General features: G+C 46.5%; 1 protein-coding gene across 3 annotated transcripts in view; it reads left to right on the plus strand.

Annotated features, from left to right (window-relative positions):
* Positions 1-15,445, plus strand: part of MAPK4 (mitogen-activated protein kinase 4) — a 46,509-nt gene extending 31,064 nt beyond the window's left edge. For 2 of the 3 annotated variants that reach the window (XM_055791486.1, XM_027794530.2), the window contains exons 3-6: positions 956-1,100; positions 7,580-7,741; positions 9,895-10,096; positions 11,925-15,445. In XM_055791486.1, coding sequence (XP_055647461.1) covers positions 956-1,100; positions 7,580-7,741; positions 9,895-10,096; positions 11,925-12,612 — 1,197 coding nt within the window. In that variant the 3' untranslated portion in view covers positions 12,613-15,445. The remainder of the gene's footprint in view (positions 1-955; positions 1,101-7,579; positions 7,742-9,894; positions 10,097-11,924) is intronic. The other variant, XM_027794532.2, reaches the window with a different exon arrangement.
* Positions 15,446-18,023: the final 2,578 nt, after the last annotated feature.

The raw sequence follows: 18,023 nt of genomic DNA on the forward strand, positions 1-18,023 counted from the left end.
CCATATCTCACATCTCACCCCCATGAGACGCTGCATGGGCTCATCTGCAATCCCCAGCACACGCCCCAGACCAAAGTGGGGTTCAGTGCAGCAGCATCCCAAGGATGCAGGTGGGGTGAACTCGCCTGGCTTCTGTGAGAGGCCGGATCCTGCTGAGCAAATCCTCTGGGTGCTGCCCGCTCAGGAGCCCTGCGTGCTCCCCGTAGCACCTCTGCTCCCGTCTTACATCCCCCTGCAGCGCTCGCTGCGGGTTTGTGCACAGCCATGTGGGCTCCCCTGGGAGCTCCTGCCACTTAAAAATTAATTTTCAGCATCAGTGCTGGGAGTTGGATCCATGGGAACTCAGCAGTGCGTAGCTTGCTGTTACCAGCAGTTTAGGTAGCTACGGAGGGACTATGGATGCAGGATTAACTAGAGATGGAATCAGCAGAAGATGCAAACCGGTAACTTTTGGAAATCTAAGCACTGCGCTTGGGGTACCGAGCTGGGAAAAGTTTCCTTCAAGCACTACTGTGTTATAGCTGTGACCCAGCAAAATAATTAAACAACGTGTCTCAGATGGTGGAACTGGGGTTTATATTATAGGTGTAAATGTTCTAACAGTGACCTGAAGTAACTTTTGCAGGTACAATCTGCAAATCTGTGCTATTAAAGCCACCTGTCCTTGTGCAGAAGGTGTTTCACTACCACGGTGACAAAGGGCAAATAAGTTTTTTGGGAGCAGCAAGTGCTTTGCCTCCTGGAGCACTGAAGCATCTCTGTTTCCAATGGTGTGTGTCTTGTGTCTTTGCTTCCTGCAAGATAATACAACCACAGTCTGCCATCAGTGCAGCACGAGTATGGTGGGCAGGTTTCTCTGCAGGGATCTGATGGTGGGACCACAGCGGGCAGCGAGGGCTGAGCAGGGAGGAGTGGAGTTCTGCAAGGCTGCTGACCTCTCTCTCTGCTCTTTCAGGGTTACCTTTCTGAAGGCTTAGTAACGAAATGGTATCGCTCCCCCCGCCTCCTTCTCTCGCCAAACAACTACACCAAAGCCATCGACATGTGGGCGGCCGGCTGCATCCTGGCCGAGATGCTGACCGGAAGGATGCTCTTTGCTGGTAGGTTTCTGTTTCCCATTGATTCATTTGTTTCTTTCCTCCCTCCTTCCTTGCTACCTGATTCTAAGGCTTTCTAGCGTGGCAGAGGGAATTCCCCTCTCCTTGCCAGCCACAGCTATACTTGCAGCATCGCTGCAGGGATCCTATGGTTGGTTATTAGACATGAGAGCTGTCTGCAGAGCAGACTTCACTTGGACAGCCCCTCCTATTAGAGGGTCCCTTGGTTGGTGCAAACTCCTCTGGTACAGGCAGGCCTTTAGGGATGGAAGAAGAGTTGCCATCTTGATTTTCACTCAGCTGTCTTATGCTTGTCTGGGAAGGACGTGTGGTGGATTGGGTGCGATGGCACCCAGTGGGAAGCCACTGGCTGGTGGGGTGTCTGAGGCTGGCCAGGGTCGACGGTGCCTTTGCGCTGAGCCTCAGTAGGCAGGGATGGTCTCCTGCCGAAAGCAAAACGCCAAAGAAAGAACAATTCTGATGAAATAACAACATTTTTTTTCTGTTTCTGAGTTTCCAACAGAAAATAAGAGCTTTTTGTTGTGAGGGAGGATTCTAAAAATATATAATAGGGTGGAGTATACGGACAGGAGATAACGTGGCCCTGTCCCAGGAGATTTGTACTCTATGGTGTGGATCATGTGAATCATGATTGGTGTCTTCAAGGTATTTTTTTTTTTGTGAGGGAAGACATTTGAATGCCACTACCTATTTTCAGCCATTTCCAGGATTGTTCTATGAAGTGGGTATTGGAGTTGTAAAGGCGCAGTGCAAGGAGGCAAGGAGTGCATAATTACCAGTGCAGCATTTGAAGCTCCACTCTGATGTTCTTGAAAAGCAAATTTTTATTTAATACAATTCCAAAAGCACTACTGTCAGGAGCAAAGCTGGGCTTCCCAGGCTGGGGTGCAGAACCATTCATTCAGGAATGAAGCAGCGGCACTCTGCCTGTTGAACAAGCAGCTGCCCTGCCCAAGGTCTGCAGCAATGCTCCTCCTTGGTTGTCTCTTCATCTCCCATCAGTGTTTTGAATGACAAGGTTTAACGCATTTTGTGAGCAGCTGTTCGCAGAGTTGTGTAAATAAATAATTAGACCCATTAATAATAGAGAAGGACATTTTCTTCACAAACATTTCAGTGCATCATGGAGTTCTGCAGCCGGTGCTTGAATGCAGCTGCTCTGTTGCTCCCTCCCTACTCCCACTTACAACTTCCATATTTCTTTTGTGAAAGCTGAAAATTAAACAGTCAGTATAATTTTGAAAAGATCATTGTAATTGCCTCACTTTCCTTCCTTCCTCTTGTCCTCGGTTTCCTCTCCCCAAAATTTTCAAGTCCAGGGATGTCGGCTCTGGAAATTGTACATCAGACCTGGCTGCTCCTGCTACCTCGGGATATATTCCAGGAGCAGGGACATCTCCACATGACACTTGTTCCCTGCAGGTGCAGGGTATTTTCTGGTCTCACTGGGAGATGCTGCACGTGAGTGAGCTCCTGAGGCAGCTCTGCCAGACGCCTCCCCTTGCTAAGCTGTGGTTTGTGCTGTGGAAGAGTCTCCAAGCTTTTTGGGTGGAAGCAAACTGGATGATGCCTGTCCAGGGCACTGGACCCAAACCAGCTGCAGGTAAACCAGCACAGCAGAAGCAAACCCCAGCGCAGATGGCAGTCCTGGTCCTGCAGGAGTTGCACAAGACCAGAGCAGTGCACTGCCTTGTATTAAACTGGGTGTAGCTGGAGCCGCAGGCAAATCCTCCTGGACTCTTAAGTCAATTTCTGTTCTCCTGTACTTGTTCCTCATGTCAAACAGCAAAACAAGACTTGACTTGTCCAGGTCTTTTTCAGGCAATTGCTACCATAGCACCCAAGCACTCATCTTTGTGCTGGCTTTTCAAACTTGCTTAACCACGTCTCAGCCCCAGTTTGGGTTTGTCACTGTTTGTGGACCCCAGGGTAGAAGTTACATTGGCTGACACCAGCTGTCTGTCACCTATGCATCCGAGCTGGTCCTTAAAGCTCCATTCATGGTCAAGGCAGAGGCAAAGGCAGCTCCAGGATGTGTTCATCCGGCCTCTGTTAGCTGTCTGTCTTACATGAGATTGACTGTGCCTTGGAAATAGTTATTTTTCCAATTCTGCTCATCTGGAGAACACACTGAAATGCCCATGCTGGTGTTAGACCTGGCTACAAGTGAGGTCAATCCCGTCCTTGCTGCCCAGGCAGGGTGCCCCAGAGCAGCCATATGGGAACCTACTTTGCAGGTTGCTTCCTAAGAGTCTGCAGCAGGTTAAAAGATCAGGAGATGGGACTTGGCAGGTCACAGACTGGGCTTAGCCAGACGTGTGCTGTGAGCATCCCTGCTTCTCTGTTTTCCAGCCCTGTGCAATCACTTAATACGTCCCCAGATGATGGCAGGATACTTAAAGGATGGGGATCAAAACCGAGGCTCAAAATAGATACTCCTTCCAGGTTGCTTTAAAAATACTCTGTACAGTTGTTATGCGAAGGTCCTGGTCCTGTGCCCTGTTTTCCTGTTCTCCCCTCGTAGCAGTAAATAAAGAAGGGCCAGGGTGGGAGCCTTGGCAGTGGGGCAGTGTGCCTGTGCTGTCCCATGCCACGTACCATCTTTCATCTTCTGGTGTCCAGAGAGGAGGAGAATAAAATCCAACCCCTCAGAAGAGCTAAAACTGGCAAACATTTCCATGACAGCATGCATTCATCTTTTGCTTTTGCTCTTCTCCTCTTCTCTTGGAAAGAGTTTGCCCCTGGCCATCTGCAGCCCCTGTCACTGCAGGACGAGGCTTTCAGAGAGTCCTGGGTCACTAGCAAACACCTCGTGGGAAATAACAGCAGTGTAGTTTCCAGAAAGTTGCAAACCTCTTGTAATTGCCTTACGCTGGATAAATTGTTTTTTGAGTATGCGTCAGCAGTACAATTTGAGTGCTTAGCATAAATCAATATAATTAACTCAGTAGTCTATCTGGAGTGGTTAAGCAACGCAGTTAAATTAAGGTGATTGGTTATTAGGAATAGATGTCACTCACTGCTTTCACTCTCTTACACCAGTTAATAATACCCAGTCAAGAGGGACCACAGCACCCTTGCCCTCCCTGCAGCCCATTCTCTGGGGGGTGCGGTGGCAGGAGCAGCTTTGGGTTTGGCAGAGCCCCGGGAGGCCACAAGAAGTTTGGATAACGGAGCGTAGCAGGTCTCCAACAGCAAAAATCTGGTTCACAGACTTTTGGAGAGGTCCCCACCATGGGCAGTGTGGGGAAGACCGTAACTGCGCGGCTGCAGCTCCCTCCAGCCACTTTTCTGCTCTCTGCTGGTGATGCTTATCTGAAAGCATGGCCAGTGGAAGCAAGAGAAAATAAGAGAAAAAGAAAAGTTGCCTGTCTGCGTGGATTTCTGTGAGGTTCACCAGTGGGGCTGCGCCTGTGACCAGGAGCTGGGAGGTGGCATGGTGGCTTTTCCCATGGGATCAGTACTTGCTCCCAGAGGATTTACCAGCAGGGCTTGAGCGCTTACCCAGGACTTGGTTGCAAGCCCAAGGAAGGCTTTTGTTTTCCAGCACTTGATGCAGAGCTCCTCGTTCTCTCCTTGGGTAACGACAGCTCGTTGTGCTTATTCTGTCTGTAGTTTGCGTTTTTCTTTTCAGATATTAATGCCTCCAGAAGGTCCCTAGGAATTACATAAATGGAGGATAATGGTGGAGCACTGGGTTCCTGAGAGCCATAATCAAGCCTTCCAGCACTGCATTAGCAGCTCCTTTATATGACTAAACATGGTACCTTTCAGCTGCCATTTACCTTCAGTGAGCAGTGGCTGGAGCTGCACTGAGAGGATAACAGCCATGAAGCCTTTGCAACCTTTAATACCCTGTAATTTTGATAGAAATTTGGGAATTAGCCTGACTAACAAGGTGTTTGTTTCCTGATGGTCATCTTTAGTTTCTCCTGGAGCCATGCTGTGAGCCTCTAAATGACCTAAAATTAGTTTTTCTGTAGGAAAGTGAATTAATTTGCCTAGGGTTGATACTGAGAGGATGTCCCTCTGTGTTTTTTTGCTTTTCCTATTGCTCTGTCTTCTTCTGAGGCTTTGTTCTGAGCAGATGTGTGGTGCAATGGTGATCAGCTGTGCTAATGTCAATGTTGCTTTGGGGTTGTCCAAGTTCATTGCCATGTCTTGGCCCAGAGCTCTGCCATTTGGGGTGAAAATGGCCACGACTGCATTGAACCAAACCTTGTTGGAGTGATGAGGCCATGATGGACGGTGACTCTTTCCCAACCTTGATGTTTGGACCTACCTTGCCCAGAATGGGTGTGTTTGGGGTCAGCTCCAGGGATGTGAGTCTGGAAACCCCCTGCAGACCCACAGGAGCTCTGAGCTGGGGAGGGCAGCCCATGTGAGGTGCCAGGGACCTCCAAAGGGACAGGATGGCCTGAGGATGTCAAGCCAGCAATGGTTTCTACCATCCCCTATGAGGTGGCCTCTCCACCTTCCCTGCAGACTCATCAGAAGTGCTGTGCCACAAATGAGCTTCACTCCTCTTGCTGTGGATCAGCCAAACACTGCTTGCCAGTGAAGCGGCCTGGAATCTGTGACTTGAACAGCAGGGATTCGGTAGCCAAAAAATCCCTATTGGTTTGTCTGCCCCAGCCAGCTCACTGTCTTAATGGATAGTCCTGCCTCTAATGACAGAATATTTATAACTGGCATTTCTGGCAGACAGAAGATCAATAGTACGACTCAGTATTCCTGCCAGGCTGCTTCTCCGTACATGTAGGAAGCTGGAAATCAGCTGCAGAGCTCTTGGTCACATCCAATAGTGTGCTAAAGAATGAGATTAATGTTCATTAATGAGGTGGTTGGCTTCCTTCCGCTGGCACTGCTGCTTCTCCCCTCTCACTGGTAGCCAGTCCTGAGCGGGGGGGCTTAGGGATGCATGGATAAATATGTCCTGAAGGAAAAGGATTAAAAATACATGATTGCTCATAGCAGTTGTGAGGATTGTCACCATCAGAGCCTTGACTTGGTGCCCAGGAGCCAGCCCGAGTTGCTCAGAAAATGCCTTTCACATTAGCAGAACGCAGAGGTTGGGCACTTGTTCATTTAAAGATGAAGCTTTGCTATCCCTGGAGCTGGGTTCACGATCTTCTTGTTACCATTGGGGTTGTGGCAGCACTTTTTGTTGCTGCTGTACAGAGGGGCTTTGCTTCTTGGTATAGCACAGCATGGCAGGTCCATGTGGTGACAGCATTGGGCACTGCACTGCCCAGCTGCAGCCGTGTGAGCTGGAATGCTGTCAGGGGTTTTGAACAAACCCAGCCATGGCATTACTTAGAGTTGTCAGTTTTGAGCTGATATTCATCTTCTTCCAGCAGGCAGGGTGGAGCCCACTGATGGATAATAGCTCCTGCCTCTGTGATTTTGGCTGGGTAGTTTCTGCTCAGCCTGGCAACCTCAGGGTGATATGCCAGGAAAGCAAATCGTCTAGGTTAACTCTTTCACCCTTAAAATTAGGTGACCCAGCTGGGAGTCCCACCAACATGAGTGGGAGAGGGAGGTGTGGTGGCTTTGGGGGCTGCACAGCCTGCATGGGTGCAGACAGAGGCACCTCACCTGAAGCTTTGCCTCAGACATGCCTGAGCAGCTGCTCTGTGTCTGCTGTGTAGGGGGATGTTGGAAGAAGGGTTCGCTGGAGTCAAGAAGACGCTCAATACGAGTTATGCATCTTGCTCAACTTTATTAGTTTCTAACACTACTCACATAGAACCGATACACATGCATATTCGTAAAGCAGAAATAGAATTGGTTAGTAGTCTCTAAACGCGCGCGGTTCTCACACCCCTAATTATCATGACTGAAATAAGCATTCTATCCATGTAGCTAGTTGTGTTGCTGTGCTTCAGCCTTGTAGTTTGTTACTCCCTATTTTCCCATACGGTCCCTATCTCTCTTGGCCCTGCACCTCTTTCCCAGCAGCTGTAGCTCGTTACAGCCACGGCCTGTTGGCACAACATAACGACTTGGTCTCAGGATTCAAGAGTAGCTCAAGGCTACCTTTCTTGTTACCTTCAGCACAGCAACTTCAGCACAATTCTGATTGCAGGCCTATTCTGATACCAGGCCTGGATTGTGCAGGTCTTCAGAGATTCTAAGGCCACGCTTCTGCAGCCATTCTTCTACAGGGGGAGAACCAAAAGGCGAGCTCTCAAGCAGGAGATGGGATGGGAACAGAGGGGCAGGGAAGTGACCTGGGGACATCATTGCACCTGGTTCATAAGAAGGTGGCAAGGGCATTTTCCTTGGAGCAAAGAGCAGTGGCTAATGCTGGGAAGCGTCAGTGTGGAGGGGCTGGTGAGAGATGAGATGTGGCGCTGCAGTGACATGACTCGTTTCAGAGGGGTGGTTGGTAATACCACACATTCCCCCTCAATTTAACTTCTGGGTCTCACCTCACTGCCTGTTTTCTGCCCATTTAGGGGGTCACGAGCTGGAGCAGATGCAGCTTATTCTGGAGACAATCCCTGTTATCCATGAGGAAGACAAAGAGGAGCTGCTCAAAGTGATGCCCACGTTCATCAACAGCACCTGGGAAGTGAGGAAGCCACTGCGCAAGCTGCTCCCTGAAGTGGACAGCGAAGGTACTGTCATGCCACTGGCTTTGGCAGTGTCCTTCTCCTGGGACTTCCTCCAGCTGCCATGTTTTCAGACCTAATTCCCTGAAGGAGGGCGGGGGGAAAGGCTTGTGCTCTAAGGCCAAGTGCATGAACACTGGTGAATGGTATTTAAGTATCTGGAGGTCTGCTGTGTGTGGTCCCACCTGTAGCTCAGGCATCCCTACTGTTGTCCCCCCAGGTCCCGCTCACCGTTGCAGCAGGGAAGGTGTAGGCTGCAGGACAGCACTCATGATGCAGTAGCTTTCTTGCAGGTAGCTCCTACAGAAATAAGGGGGAAGTAGTCTTCCAAGAGTATTCCAAGACACTTTCAAGGTGCATCTCTGCTTTCTTGTGTCTCTTCTTGAGCTGTGAGGGTTCAGTCTAGAGGTTATTTTCAAGACCTGTTCATTTTCTTGGTATGCTTTTTGCAAGAATGCAGTTGTGTAGTACAAGGAGATAAAGGCTTTCACTTCACAAATATCTGAACTTCCTGAGGTGGTTGCTACAGACAGTAACATTGTCTGAGTGCTCCAAGGCTTGGACATCACTCACATCAGGCAGTTGCAGCCTGCAATGCTTAGATACCACTTCAGTCACTTCCCTTCTTTGGCTAAAGCTTAAAAAAATCAGTGTGTTGGTGCAAGGAGGCTGCAAACCACAGGCTTTTGGACACAAACTTTTGCCTGGAGCAGCTCTGTAGGCAGTGAGAGCTTGCAGGGTGGCACCAGAGTTGATCAGTGTGGACCAGGTGCGTCACCTTTTCTGAGCTCCTTCCAAGGCTTAAACTGGGCTGGTGGACCTGGCCACCTGCTTTTGGGAAGACGTCTAGATCAAGCCTGGCTTATGTTTGCTGGCTTAACTGTACATTATAAGACATCTGCTGTATGGGCTTGGCAACACGATACCTGTTGGCCAGGGTTACCCAGGGACCGTATCAGCCTCTGGCAAGCAGGAATGCATTTATTCCCTGTCGTTACTGCAGGAAGAAAGGTCACCTGTGCCCCTTACATAATTCATTGACATCTTCCTGCCTCTCTGACCTGTAATATATCGTAATATATACCTAATAATATATTGTTCCACCACGCTTCTTGCCCACAGTCAGTGACCTTCTGAAGCTATTGATTCCTTCCTACTTAATTAGTCTAAGCAATGAAATAATCTCGTAGGAGGCAATTGGATATTAGTTAATGTTTAAGCACTGAGGCCATGGGTACAGCCCACCCTTGCTGAGTGATTTTGTCCCTAAAGAAGCTGTCCCATTCACACAGTTACATCTTTAACAGGGATATTTCTGAAGGTAAAATACAAAGTTGTAACTGAAGAAAAACTTACTCCTATTTGTATTATCTGAACTCTAAGGGACTTTTCCATGCACCAAGAATCAACTGAATAAGCCACGGCTTTAATGACAGGATTTGATCTATACACATAACCTCAGTAAAAGGAATCATCAAAGAAGTCACAATGAACGCTCTATGTTTAGATCTAATTCCAGCCACTTTAACTGAACTTAATTTCCTCCTTTATCATCATAGAAAGAGTTCATGCTCTGCAGTTTTACCAAAATAATTTTAGGCACTTGGAATCCTTTAAATATTAATAAGTAAAAATAATTTAATAGTGGTGGTCACACCAAAGACTTTTTTAAATTACACTTTAAATCTAATCCCGCTTCTGTTGCACATAAAGATGTGAAATTAGTTGTCTGAAATGCAGTGAGCTTGCCGAATGGATCTGAGAACATGGAATCAAATCCCAACACCACCCAAAGGTCCTTTTGAGGTATGAGCTCAGTGTTCTGGCCTGGGGTTGCAGCACCGAGTATAATATATATATGTCCTGTGCTGTGACGCTGTGATGCTCTCACAGTCGTTTCTCCTGCCTTGCCAGATGAAGTGACACCTGCAGGGGCTGCAGGATTGCTGCACTGCGAGCACACGCACACGGCTTCCATGGGGGGCAAGATGGATGCAGCACGGACAGAAGTACCCATTTTAGATGCACACAGGATGTGACCTTTAATTCCTTCCTTACTTTGAGGGGATTTGTTATGGGGGATCCATGAGGCTCATCCTGGAAAGGAAGCTGGTATTGCTTTTGAGGAATTAGTAAGCTTGTTTCTCTCTGCTTCACAGCTATTGATTTTCTGGAGAAAATACTGACATTTAACCCTATGGATCGATTAACAGCTGAGATGGGTCTGCAGCATCCTTACATGAGTCCGTATTCCTGCCCTGAGGATGAACCAGTGTCTCAGCATCCATTCCGGATTGAGGATGAGATTGATGATATTTTACTGATGGAAGCCAACCAGAGCCAGATGTCTAACTGGGACAGGTATGGTACCCAAGGCTGGGCCAGAGACCAGATACTGGCTTAAATTCCTTAGACAGACCTTGACTGGTGAGTCTCTGACCTTCTTTTGACTGGGTTCAGTCAGGCATGTTCCAGACCCATGGCAGACACCTCCTTTTCCTTCTTTATGCCATATCAGAATTCTAGCCCAAGCGCCGGCACCTTGTTGAAGCCAGTGAGGTGTTCGTCATTGATTACCACAGGGAGCAGATGTTGAATCTGCATGTTCCGGTTACTGAGTGTCTTTCTGCTCTTGATTTTATTCACAGCCTCTATTGTCTTCATTTGAGTTACATCTGTTCAAGTGATGTTACGGTTCTTTCTGTCCTCTGTCCCTATAACACAAGTGATAAAATAATGTAATTCTTGTACCTTTTGGGGACTAGTCCTGATCTGGAGCTCTATATTATCACTTTTCAAGGTGCATAAGCCCCAGAGGCCACAGATCTGGGGTCTTTTAAAAAAATCCTTAATTGTTTTGACTTTTAAATGGTTTGCTGAAAATTGTACAGGAAGTTCAGAGCAGATCAGAGCCTTGATCTGAGGTCTCTCATGACCTAGATGATTACCCCAGTTACTAAGCCAGTCCCAGTACTAAAGCAGGTAGGACAAAATAAGCAGCTAAGAATTAACTAGGTCCACTTTCTTATGGAGCTCCTTCCAGCTGGGAGGGTGAGCTGGCTGAGGATGTCTGCAGCATTGTTCCTCTCTGCATGGCAATTAAATTCCCTCGCCTTCTTAATGCACTGTATTTCACCAGCATTGAAAAAACAATCTAAAGAAATCCCTTGTCTTCACTATTACTAATCTCTTTGCCTTAGTGAACAAGTATGAGGATGAAGGCTGGGGGGGACAACCAGGTAAATTAAGTAAAGAGGAAAGGTGGAGGCTTTTCTCAGGATATCTTATCTTCACTGTATCCCCACAGCTCCAGCATCCCTGCCACTTATAGTCCCCAAAGCAGCAAATCAGTTGCTGGAGGTCACATTTTTATCTCACAGCTTTCTTGGTGTGATACAAGAAGATAGGACCTGGACTATTGGTCCTGCTACCCAGCTGGGGGACATTTGCTATAGGGCCGTAAATTTTGCAACCCAAGCTGAGTATTTTAGACAAGAAATTATTTTGCCTGGGTGTTGTGGGACACCTAAAGAGTGTGTCATTGGTGGGACATAGAGCCCCAATACCTGGAATAACATATCTTTTAAAGGCAGCTTAGTTAGGAGCCAGTAAGTTAGATGTCACTTTGAAAACCATGTCTAAGAATGGGTGTTGTCAGGTAATTGCAGTCAAGGGAGTTCAGCTTGCTTGAGAAGTTAGTGCTTAGCAAGGTGACCTTTCAGGGGTGCTCTTGGTCCATGACATCAGAGTAAACTGGTGATGTCCAGTCTCAGTGGGGATTTAAGCTTGTCTTTTTTACTTTTATGGCAACAAACAAGGAGCATTCACTGCAGGTACTTGCCTGTGGGATGAGGGAAAGTTTATTAGTGTTTTTAATCATGTTTTAATTGCAAGCAGAGGGAAGGTGATGAAGGGCTAAATGCAGGGGCCGGTTGGTTTGGTTGTTGGGCTTTTATTCCCACTACTGGTCCCATCTCAGATTCTTGATAAATTACTTGGCCCCTCTGCCTTTTTTAACATACAAGAAAAAGGTCTCTAATATAAATAAGAACTTAAGAGATTTGTAGGTGAGTGGTACATCAGCAAGAAAAAGGCAAGAATGGCAGCAGCAGCATGCATATCTTTTTGAGCACCGCTGTTTCTAACGAAACCATTGTCTGCGTGTCTAATAGCAGCATGTCTTTCACAGGTATCACGTAAGCCTCTCCTCTGATTTGGAATGGAGACATGATAGATATCATGACATGGATGAGGTTCAGCGGGACCCCCGGGCAGGGTCTGAATCCATCGCTGAAGAAGCACAAGTTGATCCACGGAAGTACTCACAAAGCAGTTCAGAGAGGTTCTTGGAGTTATCCCACTCATCCATGGACCGAGTATTTGATGCCGATTGTGGGAAATCATGTGATTACAAAGTGGGGTCACCTTCCTACTTGGACAAATTGCTGTGGAGAGACAATAAGCCCCATCATTACTCAGAGCCCAAACTGATTTTAGATTTATCCCACTGGAAAAGGGCAACCATAGCACCCACAGCTGAGCTATCGCTGGAAGAAGAACCATCCAACCTCTTTCTGGAGATTGCTCAGTGGGTAAAGAGCACGCAGGTGGGTCTTGAGTGTCCCAGTCCTCTTCCAGAGATTCAGGAACAGAGCCTGCCGTCTTCTCCTCACCATCTCCACAAAGAACCCACGGAGGTGAACAGTGAAACAGACCCTGAATTTGACTTGGATGTCTTCATCTCCAGGGCACTGAAACTTTGCACAAAACCCGAGGATCTTCCAGACAACAAGCTCAATGACATCAATGGGGCCTGCATATCTGAGCATCCTGGTGAGATTGTGCAAACAGAAGTGTACCAGAAGGAGCGATGGTGAGGAACCCACACCCGGGAAACCCCACTGTATCTCCTGTTCCTCTCTGATGGTGTGGCCATTGCCCAGGGCTGAGTGGCTTCCGTCTGTCATTGAGCATCTGTTTTTTACACTATACCGAATGCCTTTTTCTGAAAAGGCAAGCACAAACCACATGCCCCTTTTGATGCCTTAGAAATATCTTTAAGGGAATCAAGAGGTGTGAATGAAATAATGAATTTCTTATACTGCCTTAACACTCTTGCCTTGCAATCTCTGGGACCTGTTTGAAACTTAAATGTACGAGGGAAAGATGACAGTACATGCTATGTTCACAAACAGAAGTCAAATTAACTTCTTTTCTTTTCTTTTTCTATAGCATCTTAAAATGATGAGGAAAAAATCAGCATTTTCATTATGGTCGGATACCCTCTTGGTTTGACACGTTCTCAAAACGCCAAACTTTGAGCTCCTCTGAGACACCTGTGTGAGTACAGGCAGTATAGAGAGAAGCAATGCCAGGCAGTGTCCGTGGTCAGCCGTCAGTAAGCAGAGAATGAAACTAGAGGTAGAGTTTGGCCATCACACAGAAAATAACTCTTTGAGAATGTTAATGAGAAAGGAATTTGACCTACAAATATGGGCCACTTGAGATTTTTTATTTTTTCTGATTGGAAGACAAAGTTTTTGCTAAGCGCATTCTCCTTGTTTGGTTTCTCACACATAATTTTTCCCTTCTATTGCACGGGGTAAATCTGAGCACTCCATGTACTTAGGAGACCCCGTACAATGCATTTCAGTGTGCCAACCTGGTGCTGTGAGTCCTGTCTGGGGCAGCTGCCCAGCAGACCAGCAAATTCTGGTGGTAAGGGTTGAACAGGAGTTGAGAGCTAGAATCAGGGTGTCTCACAGTGTGGTGCTGCCTGGCACCACCAGCTACACAGACTCAGCAAGGGCACCCACCTTCGCTAGCAAAAAAGGAATGAAACTACTATTTTACCTTCTGACAAAGATGCTGTGAAGAAAACAACAGTTCCTGTGGCATTAGATCCGTAACTGGCCACTTTGCTTCCAGCTTCTTTGGAAGATGCTGGTGTCAGCAGGCAACTAAGCGCAGTCTGTAAATAGACAAAAACCTAACTGATCTACTGTAACTTCTCTCTTCATCCACACTTCTGAGCACCTTAATAATTAATCAGCTAACGAGTTTGTATATGGAAGAAACATTCTATCTTAGATTCAATCAAACTTGGCAGTTTTTAGAATGGAAAATCTGTAAATAATATCATAAAAGCCAGTCTCTGCTCTCCTTGCCATCATGTCACTGTGCTCTCCAGCACAGCAGCACTACTTTCATTTGTAAAAGAGAAACTACTGTACTTAGTAACTCTAAGGTCCATATTGAACTCTTGTTCCTATACGAGTTTTTTCTACCCTTTTAACAAGCAATCTACTGAATGTTCTGAGATGTGAAGAAAATTCATGTGAGACTCGAATGAGAACTAACAGCAACATTTACTACATTAAATTAACCCTGGTTTCTGTTCTTGGTGGGATCAGGTACAGGTTTAGCCATAGGAGACCTTGTGCTAGGCACGGACAAGCCTAAAAACTTGTTCATGCTTTGAAGATCTCTCCTTAGGCTGATTGAAATGCCATTACTCCAGCTGATTAGCAGCACAGGTGTGAAGGCTGCCAGCTGCAGCTTCTGGAAGTTCTGGGGCAGGGATGGAGAAGGCATCTCGAAGGCAAAGCCATTGGAGAAGGCAAAGCCATTGGGCTCTGGTGTTTGCTTCGAGCATTTGGATGTCCCCCACAGTGGTTTAGAAAGCAGAAGCAAGGGAGAAACAGAGGGTTGGTTTCCAGTGTGTTGCAGATAATTAATATACCTCAACTGAAGCTCAGCACTTTTACTGGTGGTGGGAGAAGTTCAGATGCTGAAGAAGTGGCTGCCCCTGCAGTGGAGCAGATCCAAATCTGGCCCCAGCAGCCCACAGCTCAGTGCCCGTGGTCCTGCTCAGCTTCACCATGCACCCAGCAGCAGCCAGCAAAGGCTGGGAACGGGATTGCCAGCACTCAAGTGTGTGCCAAGAGAGGAGGCATCAGCCACAGTTGTGTCCCATCGCTCCCTGGTGCCACCCAGGAGGAGAGGAGCAGATAACGCCCAGCCTCTGACGGGAGATGCACAGACACTGCCGCTGGAGGCATCAACTGAAAATTAGATGTTTGGGAGCCAGCAGAGTTCAAACCTGAAGGATAAGATCGGCAATACGAGAGATGACTTTTAAAACTCTCTTCCGGCAGATTCAGCAACTATTTAGTACCATTGGGTTAAACATGGAGATGCGCTGACATGTGAAATCAGCAGTGATCAAACCATGCCAGCATTTTCCTCGGTGGACATCAGTCGCCACATCTTCTGAAACCAGAAGCCATTTTCTGTGGGTTGTTACATTCAGGCTGAACGTTTTCACCAGTGGTGTACGGGACTATTTATTATGGCCATGAAAGTAACGGTTTTGCTTTTGAATAGTCTTCTAAGGAGTGGGAGCTTAAGGGCCCACAAAGTGTAAAATTAACTTCACAAGAAGCCAACAGAGCATATAGCCATTGCTCTGGGTTTTCCATCTTGGTTCATGAGCTGTTACTTAATGTTGTTCGAAACCTTGGCATCACATGCTGGGAAAGGGGGAAAACGAGAGGGGTGGCTTTAATTTGTTACCTGAGTGTGCTCAGCCGATCACAAGCCAGATTTATTTCTCATCTACAACAATAAAATTTAAGGCCTGAGCCTTCCCTGCTTGGTAGCGTGTAATTATTTTGTGATTAAGTTTCAAATGTAAACTTGAAATACTTATTCCAGTACTCGTGTCTGTGTTTCTTCTGCAAATCATAGGATCATTTAGGATGGAAAAGACCTTTAAGAATGATCACAAACACCTGCATTTGTGCATGCATCACAGGAATATTTGCATTCTGGGGTTATTTGGTGTTGGTTGCTTTTCACCAGGCTTTGCTTTGGCTGGTGCAAGCTATCAGTACTCACGGTCATGGGGAGGAAATTTAGACCTCGTCACCAACACGGTGACTGCTGCAAACTGCGCCTTCTTGCAGTTGTTTGAAGAATCATTTCAGTGTAAGGTTAACCATCAAGTATTTCAATAAATTTGCCAATGTCTGTTATTTGCAAAAGAAAAAAGGAGCACTGCTGTCGTTAAAAATGCAGTGTGTTGGGCCACCGAGGCTGCATGGCACTGGAATGGGTGGATGCCCTGGATTTAAAGATATGCCAGCATGGCTATGCTGAGCAGAGGCAGGAGGGACAGAGGGTGCTTGTTGTGCTCTCCAGGGCTCAGGACTGAGCGATGTGGTACTGTTCAGTGACATGGAGAGGCATCACAATGACAATGCAGGGGACTTCACTAACAGAAGCAGAGGGACTGCAGATATCTCCAGGCTGAGGAGGACCTCAAGTTCAGAGGCTGGTGCTTAAGCCACTGATCAGGTATGTAAGTGCCCCTGTGGGTTGCAGTTGTTGTGGCTGCCTTTTACATGGTTTTGTTTGGTTTTATTTTATTTTATATTAAATTGAAGGGAGCTTTGAGCAACCTAGTCTAGTGAAAGGTGTCCCTGCCCATGGCAGGGGTTGAAACTAGATGATCTTTAAAGTCCCTTCCAACCCAAACCATTCTGTGATTCTATGAGTCTCTTCGAAGAAGAACAGAGGGAGCAGCATTCCCCCTCCCTGAACCTGTGGGAGCTGCTCATGGTGGCCTCTGTGCCAGGTCAGTCCTGCAACTACAGCCACCTACCAGCCACAAGCTGGGGACTGGGAATCCATCAGGGAGACAAGGGTGCAGCTGCCTGCTCAGCTGCTCTTGAAAGCACCCTTAAATGTCAAAATGATGCCTTCAATTGCTCAGTTGCTGGCCCAGCGATTGTTCTTCCCCAGTCACAGATATGTGACTATTTTTACTGCAGTTTATCTTTAATCGTGTTGGGATTCAGCAGCAGTTGCACCATCACAGAGCTGCAATAACCAGATCTTCAGAGCTTTACCATTAGAATCACAAAAAAATCAACTTCAGCTTACTTTAAAATAGGGGTTTGGGACATCCTGGGAAGTGTTTCCTATGCAAATCACACCTGGATCCCAGAGTAAAACCACAGCATGGCATCAATGAATATTACAAGTGGAGCTATTGGAGACTGGACTGCTAATGATTATTTCTGTCCCTTTAAATCCAGAAAACATGTATTTGAGCAATTTCATGTCACCATCTACCTTGGAGAGCTTGCTGTGTGAACGCTGTATAGTGTGGCATGCAATCATTTCATGTCTGAAATGTTCTTTTCTTTTCCTATTGATTGTAAGAGGAACTGAAGAGGACAAATATACCATATGGTGTTTGCTCGTGAATAGTTGCCTTTGACATTTTCAAAGGCAGAGTTTGATTTTGAAGTAGTACAATACTCGAGTGAATGTAGTTCTCTCAAAGTGCATCTTCGTTTTCCAAGTCCATGCTCACCACAGTGTTTTGAACTGCCATCTGGCTGCTGTTGGAGCTGGTTTATAACAATCATGTTGATAAATTCAAAGAGTATGATTTTATTTATCAAAAAAAGGAGAATCTGTCTTAAAAAGGCAAGCTTTTCTCATGGGGTCTTAATTCTGCTGGCTCTTGGGTTGCAGCAGAATAGATTGCAACAAAAGGATAAAAGGGTTGCTTTGATAGATGCTGCAGTGAAAACAAGCAGGTGTTTTAGGAAGTCTATAAATTTTTATGAAGCTTTTCAGTGAAGATACCCAAGTACATCTTTGACAGGACAGACTATACCTAAAAATTAGAATTAACCCCTGTGATGCGTCACTGTTGCATGAAATGTTTGTGTGTACACACAGTATTTTATTTTAAGTTTAAGCAATATAACATGCCTCCCAGAAAATGGCAATAGATGTATGTAAAGGTGCTTCAAGGTGTGATTTGAACTCTGCTTATTCTCTGTGCTTCAGTGTCCAGGCGTGAGAACCACTCAGGGCATATCTGATGACTGCTTAATGCTTGGGCACTAGCTCTATCCTCATGTTCATGGGAATCCCTACTAAGGTCATACTGCTGGTGGTATAAATATCTGGGCAAAATATGGAGTAATTAAACAAAACTTTGATAGTCCAGTCTGCAGAATGGAGCAGGTAAGAATAACTGGTGGGGGGGATTGGCTCTGTGATGACGGATAGCAGAGGGAAAACCTGTGATACATTTGGGGTTTATTTTTGAAGATTAAGGAGTTTCTCATGATATCCTATTTCTATACAGCTCTGTGCTAGAAGGACAGTTTATAAAACTGATTTGAACAGTCTAAGTTTAGTGCTAAGTCTAATGAAAACAGTCCACAGTGAAGCAGCCTGAACCTCGCAGCTTGGCTAAAACCAC

The sequence above is a fragment of the Falco peregrinus genome, chromosome Z, assembly GCF_023634155.1.
Source record: "Falco peregrinus isolate bFalPer1 chromosome Z, bFalPer1.pri, whole genome shotgun sequence".
NCBI lineage: Eukaryota > Metazoa > Chordata > Aves > Falconiformes > Falconidae > Falco > Falco peregrinus.